The following is a 24,869-nucleotide window of genomic DNA, read 5'->3' as shown; positions in this document are numbered from 1 at the left end:
CCTCATCCAGAGTCTCATCTTTTTTGATCCTATTGTTACTGATCAGCCCTAATGTAAAGTTCCAGCTCTCTGAAATATACCCTTCCTTACAGGATAGGATTGGGACTACTGTGCCTAACTATAAAGGTATTTTGAAATTACAATGGCAATATTCTTCAAATCTCCAGCTGCCTCTAATAAGGATCTTCTGCTTCTCTCACCCTTGAGATGTTCTATTCCTCTATTTTTTACATTGTTAATGCAATATGGAAGATCCTTCAAAAGGATGAAGAAGAAAATTAATTTGTACAGCTTTCTTGAAAACTGTCTGCTGCTTACTTTGTACAAAGCATTGCTATTTACTATTAGGTTACAAACTGGAGATACTGTTTCCCCTGGTTAACAGTATGACTAAATGCTTTTTCTAGAAAGTGGGAAAATAGTTTCTCCTGTATCATTCAGTTTAAGCCTTTTCTTTACTACTACCCACCAGTGAAATTTAAAGGCTTTGCCAGATCATAATTTCACAGAAAGAAAGAGCATGAGATATGACTTTTTAGCTTAAGGCACAATTCTTAGTGACAGGAAGGTTGGAGCTGCAGCATTTACATTTAGCTACTCAACAAGAAAAGTAGTTTACCAACCAGTACTGCAATACGCTAGAGAAAACACATATATACACTCGGACAGGTGTTTTCCAAAACATATTTTTAATGTAATCTGCATTTGGAGCCTAAAGAGAGTAGGAGCAGAGAAATATGCTTGTTATTCCTTTTTTACATTACTGTTAAAGCTAAATTACTTCACGTAAAAAAGAAACTGCAATATTTCCATACATGGAGCTAGCCCTGCATAGGAAGTCTTTGCAATAGAATGGAACACAAATACAACATTATTTAAAACCAAACCAACAACAGCTTTTCACACTGCCCTCACTGAGGGCTCAACAGTTACTTTTACACTCAAAAGCAAGAAATATGAGCAGTCTAGTATGTCTCTCATCAAAATTACCAAAATTACTTTGAAGCGTTAAATACCAGTTGGCGTCATTTTATTCACAGAAAGTAAAATTAGTGTTTAGTCAACTTTTTCATGCTTCTCAACATTTTAGAGTATAACAGTCATTCCACTCTATATTTCAAAGCATTTCAAAGCTATTTCAAGAGCAGCCATATCCCTCCACTGTCACCTTGCAGCTGATACAAAACTGACGCAAGGCACACTTTTCTTCAAAAGGTTTTTATCTAATTACAAATCCTCCTTTAAGGATTTTGCTATAGCACTGCATTACTTTCTTTAAAGTAGTGTTTGTAAAAATAGAAAGAGGTTAATTTTAACCAGTTGCAAAACAGTTGTTAAAAGACAGCTCTTTGTGAACTTAGGAACAACACAAGACTACTTCCTATCCAGGGAGTGTTGTGAAGTATGTATGGAAAAATAACCACAATGTTGCCTTGCATTTCAGAAAATGTCTTTACACTGCACCTAACAAAGAGAGCAGAGACACTGCAGACAGCTGGAATCTTGTCACCAGCCTAAGTGATACAAAAATAGGAACATAATTTTAATTTTTTAAATTAGAATATTTTTCATCTTCCTTGTTGAAGTACTTCAGTTGAAACCCACAACTATCAGAAGAAAAGCTGCTCTGTGCATTTATCCCCTTCCCCAAAAAATGCAGCTTAGAGGTCTCAACTGATACCAAGCAAGGAGGTATCAGTTCCTTTGTCTCTAGGGGGAATACCTGTAAGCTGCTTAATCAATTTAAAACTTGCTTCATCTCTGCAGGGCATATAATTATTTCTGCAGTGTTCTCAGCATTTTTCTGTGTCAGTAGCTCAGAAGCAGTGTGTTCATCAGAAAAAAAGGCCAAATAGGGAGATAAATGGTAAAAGAATGAGTTAAAAATATTACAAAATTAAAATTAAGATAAATAAAACAAAGTAGTGTAAACACATAGGTCTAAATGCAAAGTGGCCAAAAATGCATTAATTCATCTGCCAGGTCACCTAAGTCTAAGTAATCTGGCAAGATAAGCTCTCTTCAGCAGAGAGCTTCATCACCATGAAAAATTAAATTCAGCATGGAGGTGATAAATCCTTCGGACTGATGCACATCAGTATATATTTACACAGAAATTCGTGCAATAAATCAGCATTTATAATAGCCTGGTTTGTTTCTAAAGAGCAGCTAACACAGTAAGCCTTTCTTGTAGCAATATTCACTAGATTTACATAGAACTAATAGTGATATGCTTTCACTTTTGGGAATGCTTTCCATTTAAAAAATTGCTAACATTAAAAAATTTTACATTATATTTCTGAACTAATAATCATAAATCATAGAATGATTTGGGTTGGAAGGGACTTTAAAGACAACCTAGTTCCAACCTCTCTGTCATGTGCAGAGACGCCTTGCACTGGACCAGAGCCCCAGGCAGTCTTGCCTTGAACACTTCCAGTAACGGGGCATCCACAACTCCTCTGGACAACCTTTGCCAGTGCCTCACCATGTTCAGAGTAAACAATTTCTTCCTTATATCAAAGCTAAATCTCACCCTTCTCCGTTTAAAGCCATTCTCCCTTGTCCTTCCACCCCAGGACTTCGTAAAAAGTCTCTCTCCAGCTCTTCTGTAGCCTCCTTTAGGTACTGGAAGGTCCTATACAAGGTCTCCCTGCAGCCTTCTCTTCCTCAGGCTGAACAACCAACCAACGAATCTTAAACAGGCTAAATGTCAGTTATAAAGACAGGAATTAAAACTAAAACCACCAAAGAGCAGGACATTCCAAAGTAAAAAACTCTAAAAATCCTTTTCTCTGAGACCTATACAAAAATAATTATTTTTATGACTTGATGTATAATTCTAGTATGGTATCATTTGCTGATTATCCCCATCTAAAGAGCAGCAGAAAAGCATTAAAATGTATAAATTCAAAAACCAAACTACACGTCCTCACAAATAAAAAGCTGAGTGGCACGTGTCCTAAGCATTGCAAATCACAGCAATTCAGTCAATTGACCAGAGTTTAGTCTTGTGTGATGCCAGAAAAACCTGCATCTGGCCAGTATCAGCAATAACGTGGCCAGCAGGACCAGGGCAGTGATTGTCCCCTGTACAGTGAAGCCATGCCTCAAGTGCTGTGTTCAGTTTTGGGTCCCTCATTACATCAAAGATACCAAGGTGCCAGAGCATGTCCAGGGAAGGGCAGTGGAGCTGGGGAAGGGTTTGGATCACAAGTCCAATGAGGAGTAGCCAATGGAGCTGGGGTTGCTCAGCCTGGAGAGAAGGAGGTTCAGTGGAGAACTTACAACTCTCTACAATTACTTCACAAGGCAGGGGTTGGCCTCTTCTCCCAAGTAACAAGCAATACAAGGAGAAATGGCCTCAAGCTGAATTAGGGGAGATACAGATTGGATACTAGGAAAAACTCCTTAGTGGAAAGAGTGGTTAACCAATGTAACAGGCTGCCCAAAGGAAGCAGCTGAGTCACCATGGCTGGAGGTATTTGAAACACGTGTAGATGTGGCACTTAAGGACATGGTTTAGTGCTGGACTTGGCAGTGCTGGGTTAAGGGTTGGACTCAATGATCTTAAGGATCTTTTCCAACCTAAATGATTCTATGATTCTTGTAATAGTATACAACATAGACACAGCAAGGGACAAACCAGAGAAAATTGCTTCAAAACAGCAAGTCTGGTAGTGACAACACACAAACAGCAATGCTTTCAACACATCTTTGCTTAAAAACATCCCCATAATTTTTGCAAAAATGGCTAAGCTAGTAGGCACCTGTACACTGCCATACGCTGGCAGGAATGCCAAAACAGAACAAGAACAAGGAAGGGCTGTTCTTATGTGCTCCCAAGACATGTTCTTCCTCAAGTTCAACCACAAATAACAAAAGTGTTCTAACATCAACTTAAAAATTAAAGTATTACAAAGACCCTCCTAACCTAACCAATTTGGATTCTAAACATCTCTTATCTCTGACAAAGGCATAAAACCAGTTGTTAGATTTCTGGAGCAAGAACCCCATAGGTACACTTACTGCCCACAACTGAGATGAAACATTAAGCCAAAAATACCCAAAATGCTAGACGACTAAATTTGCAAGTAAACTGTATCCTATCCAACAGAAATTAATTTCACTTTAAGACATTTTAGGGCTAATGTGCCATAATAAATCCTACTATTAATCAACAGTAAAGTGCTGAATTATATTAATTACCTGAATCGCACTCGCATTTATGATCTTCATTTATAGACTTCTTATCAAGTCAAAAGAGCCCTTTCTGTTGCAAAAGCTAAGCTGTTGTGCAAATATTATAAAAAATAGGTACTTTAATAGGAGCTATATACACAACAGAACTTCTGCTTTTGTTAAGTACAACTAACATAGCAGAGATGAAAAATCCATGCAAGTATTTATAAAGATACTTAAAATGAAGAAAAAAAAAGGACACTGCTATAGAACTTTCAATACCCTGGCAGACAGCCACTTACTATACTATATGATGTCTACATCTGGACTGATAAACATCATGCCATCAACATGCTTTAGTTTTCTTTTGTAAGCTAAAGCTGATTTGCAGATTTTAAAGCAGAGCATATATTTGATCTATGTCTCATAGAAGTGTATCATTAAGGTTTGAGGTTAAACTTTGAGCAAACTTCACATCTAGTCACATAACTGGCACAAGCAAGACAGTGCAGAGGGGAAGGTGTCAGTTGTACACCATGAGGACTCTTCCCCCAGCTGCACGATGCAACAGAACAATTTTCAGATTTAAAGTTCAAGTGGACTACAATCAGAAAAAGCAAGATTTTCTTCTCCCCACTTTACGAAAAAATTCCAGAGGATCAAAATGAAAGCAACCTCAGTTAAAGCAGTCAAAAAAGTCAAACCCAAGTTTGGAGAGCTGATAAATAACTCCAAAATTCATCATGCTATGAAGACAGCATTCTCAAGAGAGCTTTAAACAAACTGCAAAACAAGATTGGCATTTAAGTTGAAATTGGCCAAGTGATGCATAGAAATATGCTCACACACAACAGTCATGTTTAAGCCAGTGCATAGAGAAGATAAAAGCACTTATGGTAGTTGCAAATGTTAACAAGTCCATACAACTTGCACAGTTTAGCAATGAGTCCATAGAAAAAGAAGAGAGTAGGAGTAGAAACGCTCAAGCAAAACCAAAAAAAGATGACCTTCCAACTGTATAAAATCCACATAACGGTTATAGTAAAAAGACATCAGTGGAAAATACTCAACTCAGTCCCAAACACCCAACAGGCAAATAAGACCAGAAAAGACAAGCCTTTGGCAGACAATTTAAAGTCTAAATATGGCATTACATTTCTAAATAATCCACAAAATATATTATATGGCATATTCATATTAAATACTGGGTAACCAACTCTGCAAATCTGATGCTAACAACACTAGGCAACGAGAGCAAAATGGAGCAAGCTAAAGGAACGCTGGTGTATCACAACGGTGCTCAAGGAAAATATCACCATGTCGTGCTTCAAGAACAGTACTCTGGAACGCCACACTATCATCTATGGAGCAAAACAAAGTTCTCTAGTTTTTCAGGGATATGCCCCGCATAGGATATGTTATGATTCACTATAACACGAGCAGCAAGACACTGCAAAGTAGTATGATTTATGGGCTGGATTAAATTCTTTGCTATTTCCTTCTCATCCAGCAAATCACTAGCTGTTTGTTTACATGAGTTTGTGGCATCGAAATGTGAACCTGACTTGATAAGAAGATTCATGATGTCTGGATGGTTGTTCAGTGCAGCAATGTGTAATGGACTGTTGTTATCAGAGTCTCTAACATTTACATCAGCACCACATTCCACCAGGATAGCAGTAACTTGTAGAGAGGGGAATTTACAAACTGGGTAGCGACCGACACATGTAGTATTATTGTCAACAGCAAGGTGAAGTGGACTGAAGTTATTCTTTCCTCTAGGCTGAAGCTTAAGAAACTTGTAAATAGTTTGTTTCTTAAAATGTTCCTGTTCTGAGCTGCAAGGTACTTTCTCCAACAAGCAAATTAAATGCAAAATGATGGAAAGAGCTTTGTTCAGCTGTACTGGATCAGGAAGACATTGGGTTTGTTTCATGGCCCGTTCTATTTCAAGAACGCTTTTGCACAGTATACCCATCAGATCATCAAAAGTGACAGTAGTGCCTAGCAGGCCTTTTGCCCTATCCTGAAGCATGAAGGAGAAAAGTTCAGCAAATGATAGCAAACTGCTGGCTGTCATAGGGCTTAGAGGATCAAGATTGCTCTGCTGCATGTCCAAAGCATACTTCCATAAATTAATGCAACGCTTGAAGTTTCCAGAGTCTGCATACACAGCACCTCTGTATCTAATATAGTAGGATGTGTCTGGGTGTGAAGGGCCAAGAATACGTTCTCTAATTAATAATGCTTGCATTCTCATTTCATCTGGGTCTGCAATAAGATTTTCTAGCTCTTCTGAGCTGTTTACCTCTTTAGCATAATCATAAGCCATAATTAGTGTTTGTGGCACAGGTTTGCTGAGGATATTAGTCCTATCACTGTATCTCATTTCCATAGCTCTTTTCCAGTATTTCAAAGCACCAAGCAGATCTCTCTTTTTGTCCACAAATGTTGCTCCTAGAAGTTCCAGAGCATTTATGCGCTCAGCCTTACTGGTCTGTACATGCTGGGTCAGAAAGTCCACTATATTTGTGTGGCCTGTCACACTGGCAGACAGAAGGGGAGTCATTCCATAACCATCCTTTTCCATTTTAGCACAATATTTGAGAAGCATCTTCATGATCTCCAAACTTCCAGATTCTGCACAGTCATGTAGTGCTGTATTTCCTGAAAGAGAAGAAACACAATTACACAAATCATATCAAATTACAGTCCAAATCCCACCATGCTAATAGTTAAAAAAAAAGTTTAAAACCCCCAAATATTAATGGCTTTAAAATAGCTATTTTTTTCTCCATTTGTGTACCATGAAAACAAGGCTGCCACACAGTTATAAAAATCAAAATATTTGCTATTTTTATCTGAAAAAATTAAACAGGTTTAAGAAAAAAACCCACACCAGAATTAAAAGGGAATTATTCGCTACATAAAAGCACAGTAATTGGCTATTCCATTGCATCCAAAGTCAAGCAAATAGGACAGGAGACCAGTTTGACTGGACAGAGAACTCCTCTTGGGGCTCAGGAGGAAAAATAAATGGTATGCTGTCTGGAAACAAGGTTAGGCTTTGCAGGAATTTGACAGAGCTGTGGTTCATGTATGAAGGGGACAAGATGCAAAAGGCCAAAGCTCAACTGGAGTTGAAACTGACTGGTATTGTGTCAGACAACAAGAAGGGTTTTCAAAGTACACTAGTAGCAAGAGGAGGTCTAAAGAAAATACAATTCTGATACTTAGTGAAGATGGTCATCTGACTATTAAGGGTGAAGAAGTGTAGAGACACTGAATGCTTCCCTTTGCCTCAGTCTTTAATAATAGAGATAAACTGCCTTCTGCCCTGGATTTAGAGGATGACTTCAGGAAAAGTGACTTCCCATTTGTTTAGACTCTTCTCAGGGACTAGATGTAGCAGTTCACAAGTCCATGAGATCTCATGGGATTTACCTGAGTACTGAAGAAGTTGATGTTTGTGAGGACACCACTCCTCTCCACCAGCTACCAAATGTCTTGGGAGTATGGGGAGGTCCCTACTGAATAGAAGCTAACCAATGTTATTTCATTTTATAAGAAGGTAAAGAGGGATTACCCAGGAACCTAAAGACCTGTTAGTCTCACCTCAACACTCAGAAAAATTATGGAGAAGATTGTACTGAATGCTACTGTAAGGCATTTAAAGAACAATGCAATCATTAGGTACTATCAACTTGGGTTGACAAGGAAAAAGTCCTGTTTTAACTAATTTGATATGCTTCTAGAATAAGGTCACCCATCCATCAGATGAAGGAAAGATAGTGGCTGTGGGATTTTTGCCTTTTAGTGAGTTTTGCCTTTTTTGGCTTTTATATTGTCCCCACAACATCCTTCTGGACAAGTTATCCAAGTGTGGGATGAGTAGGGTCATCGTGCACTGGGTGCAGAACTGTCTGAAGGACACAGCTCAAAGGATTGCAGTGAATGGGGCTATCAAATTTAGCTGACACGCTAATCAAATTCATATAAAACATGAGTAAAAAGTTACTTTCTAAAGCTTATGACTCAGGTTTTTGCAATTATACCAGAGGTACGAAAATAATTCGTCCCCTGAATCATATTTTAAGAGCAAAATTCAAACATTTTAAGGAAAAAAACCATTAAAAATACCAGATTGCTTCATTTATTGACAGTGAACTTAACTTTCAAAACTGTCTTTTCCTGAAACATTTCTGAATAATGGCCAGTGATTCTACAATCATTTACTAACAAGTAAACTGAGGACGACATCTCAACACAAAGTGGCACATGAAACTACCTGCTAGATCAAGATTCATAAAGTTAAACCCAGTTCTTAAAAAGGGAAGTGATTTTCCACCTTTCTAATACCTCACGCAATTTTTAACATTAATAGCACTAAGTAAGTTACAGGTTTGGCCACACTACAATCTCTGCCTAGACTAACAAATTTTCAGTTGCAGGAGCAGAGGTGGATTGAAAGTTGGCGAATTTGGCATACATAGCTTATCAGCTAAAATTCTCTCCGTCTTTAGAAAAATGTCAATATGCCATCTGAGAAAGGACAAGACCTTGATATTCCTAAGAGTGGAAGATGTCAAACACAGACCTATATACACACTTACCAATACACATACACTTATTCTTCTTGCTATGCTGCTGGAAGTCTAGTTAAAATGAAACTACAGCAGTTAATTCAAAACTAAAGAATGGCTTGTCCCTCAGACCATCTTCAGTTCTGTATCTATTGATAAAGGCAAAACCAGATGCACATGGGCTTTGGCTGAGCCAGTAGTTAACACAGTTAATGTTTCAGGGTGTACTCAACTGCATACACTATCCTTCATGGCAGAGCTCTGCACCTGGCAGCTGTCTCTACCTTCAAATGAACATTTTTAATATATTTTAAAAATAGTAACATAAAAGCATATTAAAGACAAATAAGCCAAAAGATATCAGTAACATCCAAATTCTTACTATTGTTTCACAGCTATTAATATACATTTTGCTACTTTTGACAACCACAACAGTGCCAGCTATGCATATTACATACTGCTGATCCATAACCACGAAATGCTGCTTTTGACACTATTTTATCAATCAGCAGGCATACACACTGTGACTAATAAAAATCCACACAAAATAAGCTTGGCCATTGTCCATGTAAACTAAATCCAGCAGTCTGTGTGCCATTAATTTACAATGCAGCTATGTAGAACACGTGGAAATATGCTTAAGACTCCAAGGAATTTCACTGCTCTTTCCAACTGGATGATTTAAATTTAAAACAATTTAAGTTTTTTTATTGGTATTACAAATACTGATTTCAGTTTAACAGCTTATCAGAAGTAGTGTAATTTTCCAGTTGTTTATACTGCAGTAGCCCTTAGAATGAAAATAACCACAGCTTAAATTATGTCATGTATCAACTAATAATGTGAGGCCATCACTACTAATTTTTATGCAGCAGCTGCACCTCACTGAAGTTTGATTGGATGGTACAGATACTGCAGTGGGAAGAATACTTTGTAAGAAACACAAGTTTCCATTGAAAAGTGCCTAGGAGTAAAAAGATAGTTGAGAGTTGTCAACTTTAAAAAAAACCCAAACATAAACCCCAGCCTTAAGAATTTGAAACAAAACATGAGAGGGGCCTTAGTGTGCAAATCAAAGGCTATACATTCACCACAAACTGACCAGGAACTGAACAGTTCAAATAAACACAGCAGATCAACCACTATTCTGTGAATTAACTCATCCATTTCAAAACATTACACTGTCTATAGTGTCTATAGTGACCATATCATCTATAGTGATAAATAGTGGCTGAAAACAATTCAGAAATTAATTCAATTTTTGTAACATTATCTATTCAGTAACAAACTAGAAGACAATGTTATATCTATTGCTGTATTAAGAAGGAAAAATACCAAAAAAAGAGCAAAAGTAATTTGAAAGTCATTTCCTTTGACAAGTAATTTTCGAAGAGACATATATGATGGGTTTGGTCAGATGGGAATGATTATTGTAAAGTAGGTTTAATCTATTTTTAAAAGTCAATTGTAAAATGACCGGCAGGAATTCAATCACACATCACAGATAGCTCTTGTTACCATAACATAAAAGGCTCCTCCTTGCATGGAGAAAAGACTGGACTGCAGATTATTCTGGTAGTTCGGATACTTCTCTGCTAAATATTAAGTGTCACTCTATTGTATTGCTACAATAGTGCTCACAAATAGCTTTTATCCGGATAAAACTTTACCATTCATATTACCTAGTAACTTCTCCATAACCCCAACTCCAGTCCTTCTAAATCTTGCAGATACAAAGTACAGAAAAAGATATGGCTAGTTGGCATTGTATCTTCACACTTTACTCTTTTGTTAACAGGACGCCTTTAAAAGGAGTTATGAACATTTCAGAAACATTTCATGTGTCACAAAACTAACTACCCAGTGCTTCCAAAAGCTTACTGGAGTGGGGGTGGGTATTCAAATTCATAAGGAGGGCAGGCTTTTCTATGTCAAAAGCAAGTAATTCCCAAAATAGACTGATAGCTTGTGACAAGGGAATGGAAGAAAATGAAGCCATGACACAGAAAGTGATTTGACTTGATTTGCAACCAATTAAGTGCATCCACTTCCTAATACTTCCAAAATGCTTTATCAAATTTACACGTTGTAAAACTTACATTAAAACTTATCACCAATCTGAATTTCTATCCAAGATCCTTGAAAACAAAAGAAATAAAAGTATTTAATTTAAATGACTGACTAGTGTGTACATTAACCACCTGTATATATTTTTGCAGCCTTACAAATGAAGTGATCACTTATAAAGTGAAATTTTTCATGTAACATTCATTTCTTTTTCTACCACAGCACTTGAAGTAATTCAGTCTTCCAAGAGTCTTTACTGATTTAAAAGTATTGCCAGATAGATCCAAACATGGACAATGCATAAGAAAACTGTTACACATCCTAACTCTCAGTGTGCATAGTGAATAAAAACTAAATGTCTTTCCTTCAAGAAACTAACTAACAAATGCAAAGAACTGCTAATCTCAACAATTTATTTTAATGGAATTTTCATACGATGTAAGGGAGTAATTCCTGTCTTGCTCACTGAAATACTTCAAGAGAACTTGTGTTATGAACATTACATTATGATGTAATTTAAACAAAAACTTTTTAGTTAGAATTAAACTTAAATTGTATCTTTATCTTCCTTATTTAACTTCGACATTCCTCCTGAAGTTCAGTTTCCACACACAGTCACAAACAAAACATCTATGAGTTTCAGAGCCCTGGTACCATGTAATACCTACCAAAAAAGGGAAAAAAGCAAACCACCGCCCCCCCCCCCCCCCCCCAAAAAAAAAGACACAGCACACTTTTAGAGCAAGTGTTTATTCATTGGGAGAATTTTAAAAAATAAGCAAAAAAGCAACAACAACAAGCAGAAAAAAAACCCAAAGACCTTTGCTTGGGGATTTTTTTATCCCTTCCCTGCTCCCTCAGTGATACTATGAACCTTGCCAAGCAGAGAAAACAAACACCTTCAGTAGAAAACAAACCTGTCAAGACCCCTTAATGTTTATAGCACAATAAAATTAATTATTTTTAACACATACTAGACCACACTTGTCATAAAGGAAATAGCATGATTCTCCATAATTCCCCTACTTCTGGGTCTGCTATGTCTGTAAAATATTTTTTCCCTTACGAGCAGGTTTGAGGTCACATCTTTCAGTATCCCTTACTAACAACAATACTGAACTAGCACTAGCCCTTGATACAATACCCACAGAGGCAGAAGTCTGCATTCTTCTATACTTCCCAAAATGAGGAAACAAAGTCCAAAGTCAACAAACCTTGTTTACCATATTATTTTACAAAAATATTAAATACTGAGACAGTAGATTTGAAGAATCACAGTATTCCTTTTTTTTTTTTAATGCAAATAAACACTCCTGTGCATATCTCAAGAGAAAAGTAAGAGAATGCCTTGGCCAGCAGTTCTTAGAAACAAAATTCTGATCTTCTAATACTCTGGACGAGAAAAACCAGTCTTAAGGCTAGCTGATGAGTCTTTTAACTACAAAAGGCAGGCAGAGTTGGTGAAAACCACTAACAAAACCACAGAAAGCAGTTTGAAGAGAGAGACCGCAGACCAGGCCACTGAGCAATGGAAAGACTTACCAGCTATCTTCAGGTAAAACAGCTGCCTCTTAAGCACGTATTTTGAAAGAAGGTAACAATTCCCTTGCATTTGACCCATCCTGGCTACCAGCACATGCATATTTTATCCATGATCTAACTCACTAATTGCTGCAATAATGGATTTTTTTCCCTTCCTTTCTGCAAATCTGGCAGAGGAGAATAAAGTATAAACACAAGCTATTAAAATGTGCACTGCAAATTTTCAAAATGCACAATCTTAACTGTCCTGTCTGGAACTGAAGCAGAAGTATAAGATTTCTTTACAATCAGTCTGAATGAAAAATATTTCAATGGGGAACTTACATGAAATATTGTACCTTTAATAAAAAAAAAAAAAAATCAAAAAAGATAGCCTCAAAGAGCCCAAATCTGGAATCTGGAATCCTTAAAGTGACGGACACTTGTACTAAGAGAGTAAACATTTCCCTGCCTACACGTCACCAAATGAACACCGTGCACATCAGCGAAACACTGTCTTTGAGAATGCAGTGGTTCTGAAGGTAATAGTGAGGTGGCACCACCCTGACAACAAATCACTGGCAGGCTTCATAGTGCAGCAAACAGAAAGCGGCATGCAGCTGACACAGAACATGCTCCTCATCTGGCACAGAGACAAACCTGTGCTGCATTTGAGGTTTTACTTCTAGGATTCCACCTTCTGAAAAAAGTTGTGTTTCTGCTACTCTAACATTACCCACACTCTTCCTACTTTTAGGAACAGCATAAAAACTTGCCATCTGAGAGATCATTAACTACAAGTGAAACTCATTAAACTTTATTTTTAATTTGCAGCTTCTTAGATGAGGAGTTGTTCCGCTGGTTTCAGCTGGGGTAGAATTCATTTTCTGCACAGTGGCTGGCATGGGGCTGTGTTTTGGATTTGTGCTGAGCACAGGGTTGATAACACAGAGATGTTTTTGTTGTTGCTCAGCAGGGCTTACACAGAGCCAAGGCCTTTTCTGCTGTTTGTGCTGCCACTGGTGAGAAGTTGGGGGTTCATGAGAGGCTGGGAGGAGACAGCTGGGACAGGTGACCCAAACTGACCAAAGGGATTTGCAGACCCTGTGACATCATGCTCAGGACATAAAGCTGGGGGGAAGAAAGAGAAAAGGTGGACCATTTGGAGTGATGGTGTTTGTCTTCTGAGCTAAGTGTTACACATGATGGAGACCTGCTCTTGTGGAGCAGGACTACCCATGGGAAGTGGTGAATTCCTCATTTTGCTTTGCTTGTGTGCTCTGCTTTTGTTTTCCTTATTAAGCTGTCCTTATCTCAAGCCACGAATGTTCTGCTCCTGGTCTCACTGGTGGGGAAGTGAGCAAGCAGCTGTCTGGGGCTTGGCTGCTGGCTGGCATTAAACCATGACAGCAGAACAGTGGTGAAAGCTATGAATCAGAGACAGTGGTAAATTAATTCACTTTGTGAAGTATTGCTTAGGCTGCTTCCTATCTGTAGATATCTTTGCTGTTTTCCACCATTACAAAATAATAAAACCCACCCACCAGTTTGTCCCCATCACTTACACTGTTCGTGTAAACTAAAATACTTTTTTAAATATCCTTTGTTTACAGTTCTGCTGCCTAAATCCTACATAGAAGCTCAGGGAAACTGTGAGAAAGTTCAGATCTGCAAAACAGCGGAAACAAATACCATCAAAGGCTCGTACTTTAAATTCAGAACTACTGGCCATCTTTCACAGTTGAGGATTCATTTACCCAAACATCCCTCTTCAGCACCACCCACCAGGTGACACTTCCAGACTTACACTTCACCTCATTCACCTCAGTGCAGCATCTTACCTGACACACTCTGAACATCTTAATTTCCTGGCTGTACTTCCATACTTTCGCAACTTTCTCAAGAACCTCTGACCTCTGAATTTGCATAGTCCAAAACACAGCTGTGGGATTCTGCATTTTAGAAGCAAGATTTCACCACAGGTTTTCACCTACTCTTTCATACATTTAGATGCATGTGAATGTACCTATTTTTTCCTATCAAAGTATTCAGATTTCTCTCTGGAACTGTCAACACTCTGAAACATTTTCATATCTATATATTCAGGAAGTTTAATATACATATTACGTGATATATTTTTTGCAATATGAAAATTCAGTGGAAAACCACAAGACATAGGTCAAGTAATTCTGCCCCTCACGCTCACACAAGCTCTAAGGATGTGAAAAAGGATCTACAGAAATCTCCCACAGCAGCAACTCAACTGAATAGTTCTGCTCTTTTAAGGAGTATGCAATTTTAAATGCAACAATTTATTTTTTTTACATTTTTCAGGAAAGAACAGGCTTCTCTATACAAGGCCCAGGAAGGCACCTGTCTAAACAGAACTGACATAAAAGGGCAGCAACTCTTACACTACTGGGGAGCAGAACACTCAGACGCTCTGTTATCTTCCTGCTACAAGCACAGGACAATCTGTCAGCTATTTAGGACACAGCAGGGAGGAGTAGAAACTGAAAGTAATACACAAGATTCTTTGAGGGGGAGGGTGACAATGCAGAATGAAGATTGTTTGACTAATTTTAAAATCAATAGCATTTTTGCAAAACAAAACTGAGGAGGTTATCTGCTGAATCTCAGCCACTGTTACAACACTTACAGCTACCAATCGTCCTCAGTTCTTCTGCCTTTCTGCAAATGACGTTCAGGGTTTATAGTACTTTCCTGCTGGCTTGCTTTACCTCAACACTGCTTATTCAGTAACTTCAGAGATAAAACTTCTTAAAGATACCAAAAATATGCTCCTGTCTTACCAGAGGGGACTTCCACACATTACCAACAGACAGCTATTACGTACACACATCCAGTTGTACACATGACAGTTTCAAGTGTAAAATGAGTTTTAACGAACTGAACCATATCCAATCCAACTTTTTAAATTAAGGATCATTTATCCACTTTGAGAACCTTTGCTTGTCTGCCTAGATGCAAGTCACACAGAAACTAAAGGAAATAGAAAGGAATTAAGATAATCGACACCACTGAGAAAATCCCCAGTCATTTAAACAAACACAAATAATGCTAATTCACTAATAAAGGGAATAAAAAGGATGAGTAAGGTAAAGCCTACTCCACCAACACAAAATGAGGGAGAAAAAGAGCTGCAGAATTACATCTTTTTCCCAATTAAATCAAGTATTTAAGAGCATTGCTTGGTTCACACCTATCATATAAATGGATAGCTTTAAAACTAAACCCCAAGTTTTCCATTGCTTACACACTTTATATTTAGCTTGCTATTCCCAGAACGTTATTTAGAAAAATGACATTTTTATCCTACCACAAGTCCATGATGATTCATGAGCAACCTCAAACCCTTACAAAGGAAGATTTATTTTGCTCTGCCCACCTCCATGACAAATCTGTAGTTTATCTTTCTTTACGCTAAACCCACATATTTGCATGATTTGCTGAGAAAAGGCATATTTAACCATATTTAAGGCATATTAGCAGCTTTTCTAAAGATTACTCTCACATTTGGTATTTACCAGTATCATACAACAATTAAAACACAAAGGATATTTTAACACCAATAACTGAAAGGTACAGTATACAGTTACAAATGTAATTAACCTGAAAAAGGCAGCAGAAGTATTATGCTACAAAACAACTGCTAGCAGATTAGTTTTTTATATGTATTTATATATATTAAAAAACCCAAAATCTGATGAAACATAATCCTGGCTCAGTGAGATAAAAAATCAGCTGTAAATTGAGGCAACTGGTGTGCTTTCCAGGCTAATATCACAACTAAATACAAGTCTGATATGTGATAGAAAATTTGTATGTTCAACTAATGATGATCACAGGAAAAAAGGCCAGAAATCTTTAATTTGTGTGGTAACACCAGAGCAATTGTAAACAGGGGCAAAAGGGTTTGAGATCTGTGAGCCACTGGAAGCCCTTCTGCTGAGATCACAGTCACCTGCATCTTCATTTCTTCAATCCTAATGTATATTTTTGCTTACTAACACTGAAAAAGGTATAAAATTACTCAGTAATTTGGAGAGAGTGAGTGAAGAGGAAAGTGGTTATTAATTTTTGAATGCAGAAAGTAATTCTTCTCCTTTATGCGTATTTCCTTAGATCAGCCTTACTGGCATGGATCAGTTTTATATACAGCACACTTGGTTTCTTAAGAATTACTATGAAAACCAAGAACACATGCTCATGTTTTTGAGTATGCTGCTAGACCAACCTACTACAAAGAGTGGTTTTCAGCAACTTTATTAGCTTTTAACACATGCATAAATGTGACACTTCATACGACTAAGTCTTTTAAGAATTAGGGATTTAAGATTAAAACCCAGTAAATTAAAAAGTAAAAACATAGTTATAAACGCTTAATATATTATGCTTTATGAGAACAGAAGAATTTTTTTTATGTCAGGCTCTTTATGAAGTAAATTAGTAACTTTACCTCTATTTACCACAATGAAAGTGAAAAAACTAACTTACCTTTAACACTTTTTCTGTTCACATCCGCTCCTTTTTCAAGTAAATACTGAGCTATTTCTTTGTGGCCTTTGTAACATGAGATCATCAAGCACGTATGCCCGTGACGGTTTGATACTTCCAGGTCTGCTTTGTGCTCCACAAGGTACTTCACTATTTCCAGGTGACCATCAAAACAGGCAGCTCTAAGAGGCGTTGAATTTGTCAGCGTTGTGTTGTTGACAGACGCACCATGATCCAACAGACACTGGACAACCTTCAAGTGGCCGGCGGCCGATGCTGCCCACAGCGGCGGAGCTCCCTCGATGGTCTCACCATCAAAATTCACCGAGCCACCAACCTCTATCGAGGCAGAGCAATGGTCCAACAAGTATTCCACCATGTCGAGGTGACCATAGCGGGCAGCCATGAGAAGTGGCGTGGCACCATTGGTTTTTTCTGACATCAGTTGGGCCACCTCTTCCCTTGTTTTGCTTGCCAGTAGCTTGGAAAGGAGCCGCAGCTTGCCATCACGAGCAGCGTTGAAGACTGCTGTCTTTAGATCCATTTAGCCTTTACCTCTCTTGCTTCCCGATGGATACACACCTGAATTTTTCAGCCAAGAGTTTACTGGAAGTGCTTAGCCCAAACAGAATGTCCCCACCTTCTTCTCAGATCAGTTTCATCCAGATAGGACAACATGGAGACTCCAAACAGGGTCCTGACGAAGCGCAGGCTGTGCTTATCACAAATCTGAAAAAGGAGAATTCTCGATGTTTTCACCTCCTACTTCGCAAACAAGCAACCGCATTGTATTTTCCCACAGCTACACCCAAACAAGTCGCTGCCGTGGCGCGCCGGTGTCCAGCTGCATTCCTTGGGGCTCTCCCGGGCCGCGCGGTGGCCCCTGAGGAAAGCTACGGGGAGGAGGGGGCTGATCCCACCAGCGCGTTATCCACGCCGGACACAGAACGATCCTCTTCTCCCGAGCGCCTCCGTCAGCTGCACCCCCGACTCCTTTCGGGGCGTATCCCGAGTACAGAGCCCCCGGTTCCCGCCGGAACACCCGCAGACACGCACCTCCAAGGCAGCCGGGCGGGGAAGGCGACGGCCGCATTCCGGCCAAGCCCCGGACGCCGGGGAGAGCCCAAGCCCTCCGCTCGCCTCACCGCCGGACCCGCTGCGCCCAGAGCCCCGCAGCCCCATCCCCCTCTCTCCTTTCCCGCACGGCACCCAACCCCCGCGGCCGCCGTGCTCGGAGCCGGCCGACAAGGCCCGCCAGGCCGCGCGCTACCTTCCCGGGGCGGTCCGGGCCGTCTCCCGCCGCCGCCGCCGCCGCCGCCGCCCTCAGAGGGACGCGCCCGCCGCCGCTGCCCGCGCTCCGTCCGGCGCCTCCATGACAGCCGGGCCCCGCCGCCAGGGCCGGCCCTGCGCAGGGGGCGGGGCGGCCCCGCCGCGGCCAATCAGAGCCACGCCCCGCGCGCCCGGGGGCGGGACTACGCCGCCGCTGGAGGGCGCGGTGCGGGCACAGGCGGCCGCTAGGGGGCGCCGGGAGGAGAAGCGCGGGGCCCGGGTGTGCGGGGGGCGCGAGGGTCCCACAGGGTCCAACAGGATCCCACAGAGGTACTTCGGGAATGCTCTTCAGAGACACGCCGTGGGCTTTGTACGGACACATCTCTGCTGTACCGGCACTGCTGGGTCCCGTCCTGTGCTCCGCAGCGCAAGGAAGACCAGGAGTTGCGGGAGCGGGGGGCAGAGACCACATGGATCCTCTGGGATCAGGAGCATCTCCCGTACGAGGAGGGACTGCGGGAACTGGGCTAGTGTAGTTCGGAGGAGGCTGAGAGGAGGTCTCATTAATGCGTACAAATATCTCAAAGTTGGGTGCCAAAAGGATGCTGCCAGATTCTTTTCAGTAGTGCCTAGCAGTAGTACGAGGAGTAATAGACATAAACTACAACACAAGAAATTCCACCTCAGCCTGAGGAAGAACTTTCCGCTGAGGGTGGCACTGGAACAGGCTGCTCAGGGGGATTGTGGAGTCTCCTGCTCTGGGGGCATTCCAAACCCACCTGGATGCATCCCTGTGTAACCTGCTGGAGTTGACCCTGCTTTGGTGGAGGGATTGAAGTCCGTGGTCTCCAGAGATCACTTCCGTACCTATTTTATGATTCTGTGATTCTGTGCATATGTGCTTCATGAATTTAAAAAAATTAGATTAAAAGTCCAATTTTTGCAGCACAGACGAGGATCTGGTTCTGGACGATGTTGCTGTCTGAGGCAAAATTTGCCTTTCTCGATTGAGATTGCACATGGCTTGCTACAGGCTTAGAATGTGGCATTTATTGTGTTCCTATGATAATAGAGAGAAAACTCCTAAAAAACTCCTAAATTCTGTCACACCTGAGTATGTTACTTGGAAGCCTCAGACAGGAGCCACATGCAGGAAAAAAAAAATCAGAGAAGGCTTGTAAGCACTTCAAAAAAAAAAAAAAAAAAAGGAAAAGAAAAGGAGGGAGAGAGATAACAGTTCAATTTGTAATTGGAATGTAACAGAGTCTGGGTGGCCCTTTGTCCCTTTGTACCTAGAGCGGGCAATATGATGCACAGGCTGCTGCATGTTTGGTCCACAAGAGTCAGAAGAAGAAAGACCATAAGAAACTGATGGGAAATTAGAATAAAGACATCAACATTTTAGAGAAAGTGGTGGTATTGATTTGTGGAGATGCATTAAAAGACCTAACTGTGTGAAAATGCCCAATTAAAAGGAAGTGGGGGAAAGAAGAAAAGAGAACATTTTCAAGAAATTTCAGTAGAACAGAGGATTTATTTGAAGAGAGTTGCCAGGTGTAGTCAACAGCAATTGAAAACAAAATTAACAGATGAAAGGGCGTCCTTAGCATCAAAAGTAATATGCTGGTAGGGAGGCTCTGCCAAGCCAGAAAAATAATTTGAAAGTTGTGGGAGCTAATTGATAATCATGGTGGGCTGTGTAAATCACAGCACATGTAAATAAGGTGTTATAGGGAACAGTTCTGTGCTGGAGGGCACATGGAGATGATAACCAGACTGACCTCCCCCCTTCAGTCGCTGGAGTTCCAGGGCAGGCAGTGCACTCAGCACTGATGGGCTTGCAAACTACAGGGCAGGGGGTGCACTAATGCCTCTGTGGGTGTCAAACACAGCCTGTTCTCAGCTCTGAATTAGGCCAAGGTCCTGGGACAGGGTCCAGGGGGGGAATATTGGTCAAGTAGGCCAGAAGGGAACAGGAGTGGCTTCTGCAGAGATGTAATGCCTGGAGCATGGCAGAAGATAAACCCTTGCATACAACCACAAGGCACATTGATGGAGATTGTAGACACTGCCTGTCAGACCACCAGGCTTCTTTATATAAAAATATCTTACTCCTGTGGCAAATAATAAGTCTGCCTTGATATTTCCAAAATCTACCTTAGAGTAACGAGGGGTAGTCATCTATGAATTAAGCAGAGAAATTAATTATTTTACAGGAATTACACTTCTCTAAGTGCCCTGATGCCACTTTTCTCTTTCCTATCTCATTATACATATATCTTCAAGAATTATTTCTATTTTAAGAAGGCCATTCTTATGATGTAATGGACTTAAGGAGGTCTGACTATGTGGCTGCCTGCTGACTGCTGTTGTATGAACGTCACACTTTCATACTGCCTTGTAGAGAAAGCACTTGCTGGGCAGTACTGGCTCTGGGGGCACTGACAGCCAGCATGGCATGGCCCCAGCCTGCTCTTCCCTACTGCAATTATTGTCTGGCTCCTAGAACGAACCTAAGCCAAACTTCCCAGAGGTAAAAAGCAAATATTTTGAACCAGTGCACTAGAAGCACCATGAAAAATAAGAGATACCAATCCATACTTTAAGGTTTCAGCTTCAATCATTCATACCTAGTCAATCTGTCACGGGCACACTGCCAGCAACCATTTAATTTGTCTTACCTCCCCCTCTCTTTGGCCCCATACCAGATGTAGGAAAAGTTGCCCCATGCCCATGGGGAAGAGGGGTCACGATCTCAGGCTGGGATCTTTGATGGTGCCACAAACACAATGATATCACTGAAAAGAGTAAGTCAGTCTTGATGCTTGTTCAGTTTTGCAGTTTCCCTCCTCAAAACACTCTGGTTTTGAAAGCTGTGAGTGGAGAATGGTGTTAAGTGAAATAATAGTGTTGCAATTACTTAGTTCTCACCTCAGGGTGTTCTTGTCCTCACAGCTGTTCACAGTAGACAGCAGCAGGGATTTGTCACATACACAAGGGACTAAGGTGCTACCCACCTTGCAGACACCTCTGGTTTTGTGTGGAGCAGTTATCCCCTCAGTGTCTGGGTCACAGCTCTGTAGCACTGTCTCATACACCCGTGCTTTACTGTTGCATTCACATCACTCATTCTAGATTGAAGAATTTATATTAATTTTGTGTACAAATGGTAATACCATAAGGAAAAGCCCAGAGGTCACTAGATAGTTCTTGACAGTGCTTGGTATGAACTAGCTGAAGGGTTTTCAAAATTGCCATTGATAATATTTTGGAAGTCAGATTCTGACTTCTGCTAGAGATGCACTTGTAAAGTGCTGTATTCAGTTTCAGCCCTTCACTTCCTTATCCCTGTGACACAAGGTGTAGAGGTTTCTTCATCTTCAAGGCAGACTATGCTCAGCAACACAGCAAAGAGAAACCTAATCTAATCCACATCTCAGTTGTTAGCTTTGGCACTAGAAGACATATGTATTCATTAATACAGTGATCTCTTCAAATTCTTTATCTCACTTTTGTTCATACAAGATTTGGTATCCCTGGCATAAGGATACTTCTTCTGTCAAGCCCCAAGCTAACTCAGAAAAATCTGTGTTACATTTTGCAAGGTGGACAAGCACTCCAGCTGCTCTGTGTTGTTACGTCTGCAGTCTGTGTCTTCCCTAAACTGGCACCCAGCTGCCTACACAGACCTGGCTGAGAGTCAGGTCAGGAAGCCAGTATAGGATATTATATCAAGTAGGCTTCCAAAAAGGGGAGCTAGAGCAAATGGCAAGCTGAGCAGACAGATGCGTAAAGCATTTATGCAACTGCCTGCATGTGAGCTAAGGCTAAATTTTGCAATAAATTGAAACACCTGTTTAAGGATAGCCTGAATCCTAGGTCTTCCCTGAGGTACATTGACTACTGGGCAACAAGGGAGGGATGGCAAACTGCTGTCAACTGCTGCCAAGCTTACCTTAGAAAAGCTCCTTCCTGGTTGCCAGTACTTGCCCACATCTCTGGCAGCCCCAGTGGTATCACAGATACCACCACTGATGCTACATGCAATCACTGAAACTTACTCTTGACCATGAATATTTATGTACTTTCATATGAAGCAGAAGAGCTTTGGGAGGGCAGAGACACCTGTGCTAGAAATGTCTGTTGCCAGGGGCTCAGACACTGGGAGGAGACTCCTGCACTGGCTGGATGGGGATGCAAACCTGCCCCCCTTGGCCAGGATGAAGGCTTAAGGAACCTTCTCACCTTGGCTAAGCCTGAGCAGAGTCTGTGTATGCTGCATCAGAAAATACCCCTCTCTCCCTCAGGAGAGCAAGCACCATGTGCCTTAGACACACCCTGAGGTTGGGGAGATTGTACACATGAGGTAGTTGCATATATAGGCTTAGTCTCCTAAACTGTGTTTGCTCACATTAGGTGACATCAATGACCTCGATGTTCAGCTTCTGGTCTAAAACCCCAGCCCTTCATATGGAAGTGTGCTCTGGACAAGCCAGATGACAAAGTTTCTTCCTTTAACTGGAAATTCTTCTTTCTATCATCCTCACAATAATATTCTGGGAGCTGAATCATTAGTTGTTATCCAAGCAAACAGACTTGTGCACATTGTGTTAAAATCATGGGAAATTATGAGATGGCTGGAGATGTGAGTCAGCAGGATCTGAAAAGTTTTGGCTTGTTTGCTGACCCCTGCAAGCTGTGAGCTTTCCTTGTCCCTTGGTGTTTAACTCACAGCAGAAACTGTCTGCAGTCTGCCTGTGCACACAGGCTGAGACAGACAAATCTGGTCTCAGGAGGTGCTTCTTTTCTTATGAGGAAATAAGCATTTCTGCCTATTCAACCGGGGGTGCAAGGATGACATTCTGTTTCCAGGGTTTTGTCCCAACTATCCATACTAATATTTGGCTAATTTTTTCTGTATTATGAAAACAGGGAAATAAGAAGATAATGATCTAAGTTTGTTTACAGATAATATTAATGATTATTAAAGTTTTACAGATAATATTAATTTTATAGCTATTAAATTATACATTTGTGTAGCTGTATGCCTGTATGCATATTTTTTCATATAATAGAAACAATTTATAGATTAATTTCCCTCAAATACATGCAGTAGTTTAGTAATGGAAATATGCTACAGGACACAGATGCTATTCTACATGATACAAGGATTCTAATAGGCATAAATAAGTCAATTTTAAAGGAATTCAGAGGTTTCATACATTCTAATTAACCTGCAGCTTTCCACATTATTTTGGTATTTGATGTACAAGTTGCAAATTTCCTTTCCTCTCTCCGTTGCCCTGGTGTTATTTCAAGAGGTTGAACGTACATTGACAGAGGTCGCAATTTTCAGATGTTCAACATTTATATTTTTAAAATCAGCGGCAGTGGTGCACCTAGCTTTTAAGACAGTATTTGCCAAGCTTGTGAAGCTGAATTTCTCTTCCAGAAAACAAAATCTTCTCCCTCTCCTGGCAATCCCTGACATGCATTCCCAGCACATCTGAATTCAGATACCCGAAGACATTCCTGCTAGCAAGTGCATAACCATACATTGCCACTTCAGTATGGCATTCTGGTAGAAACTGTCCTAGCCTACACAGCAGATCTGGAGCAGTAAGACTTGTAAATTTTCAAGGTAGGATTTAAATGTAGCAAAATCAACTACCAGAGTAAATTTCACTACCAAAGCAACATTTGCAAAATACAAGATAGTCTCAGATTCACAAGAACAGTGGTTTAAAGCTGACAATTATCTAAGACAGAGATTTTAAAAAAGGCACAAAACAATACCTTAGCTTTACAAATTAGCTGGTTTAGCTCATGGTGCTTTAACTGTGCCATTATTTGGTAAAGCCAGGTATGTTCATTTTGCTAGTCATGCTGGGATTGAACAATTCTCTGCCATGGTGTGATCTATCAGAGACCTGTTGGGAATGTACTGTGATTTAGTTTGCAGTTGATTGGTTTGACTAATACTTATGCTCTGTTAAACTTCAGGTAATGCCCTTCTGACACCAGAAGCCTCCGGCATCCCTCAGTCTATACCCATTCTGCTGTATTATAGATATGAAGCTTTCAGAACAGGCTGCTCACAGTCTCCCTTGCTGGCCTTTTTTAAAACCACACAAATTATTCCACTGTTAGTTTTGTTTCCCAGGCCAAGGAAAAGATGGGCCCAACAGTGTTGATAAACAGAATTTTAGCAATTGAATTCATAAGATTTCCACAGTGGGTGGAATAAAAAATACATTACATCCTCTGCTTTCTAAGTATAGAACAGATATTTCACCTACAATGAAACCTACTAGGCTAATCATGATACTTGGGAGTATGCATATTCAACTCCCAGGCATTTGCACATTAATCTGCTAATTAATTGCAGAGAAAAACAACAGAGCTGATCAGCTAGTGAGCACTCTGGGTGAACAGAATGTTCTAAAGGCTCCAGGGAGTTCAAAAAAGTTGGAAGTAAACATCCATGTGGTAAAGCTACTTTTCCTCAAATAGATGGCAGTAGAAAGGGGTGCCCAGGGGTAATTGGATGAATACTCCATTTATCTTAAGCTCCAGCTAGCACAATCAGAGAGGGCAAACAAAACAGAGTATGAGTGCTAGGCAACGGTCTGGACTGCAGCGCGCCGCATGCTGCAGCTCTCACAGAAGCTGCGGAGTGGCTGGGAGCAGGCGGGTAGTATTTCAGTCCTTGGCTTCAGATGCAAGTGC

At 40.5% G+C, this 24,869-nt stretch overlaps 1 protein-coding gene across 1 annotated transcript; it reads right to left on the bottom strand.

The window, feature by feature from the left end:
- Positions 1-672: 672 nt before the first annotated feature.
- FEM1C (fem-1 homolog C) lies at positions 673-18,237 on the bottom strand. Its single transcript, XM_058043920.1, has 3 exons — positions 18,142-18,237; positions 16,872-17,600; positions 673-6,849 (listed from the first exon to the last, which is right to left on the bottom strand). The coding sequence occupies exons 2-3, from the start codon at positions 17,413-17,415 to the stop codon at positions 5,540-5,542; spliced, it is 1,854 nt and encodes a 617-aa protein (XP_057899903.1). The 5' UTR covers positions 17,416-17,600; positions 18,142-18,237; the 3' UTR covers positions 673-5,539.
- Between the last annotated feature and the right edge of the window lie 6,632 nt (positions 18,238-24,869).

The sequence above is a fragment of the Melospiza georgiana genome, chromosome Z, assembly GCF_028018845.1.
Source record: "Melospiza georgiana isolate bMelGeo1 chromosome Z, bMelGeo1.pri, whole genome shotgun sequence".
Lineage (NCBI taxonomy): Eukaryota > Metazoa > Chordata > Aves > Passeriformes > Passerellidae > Melospiza > Melospiza georgiana.
The sequence above is the reverse complement of the archived record's forward strand: the minus strand, read 5'-3'. Positions and strand labels throughout refer to the sequence as shown.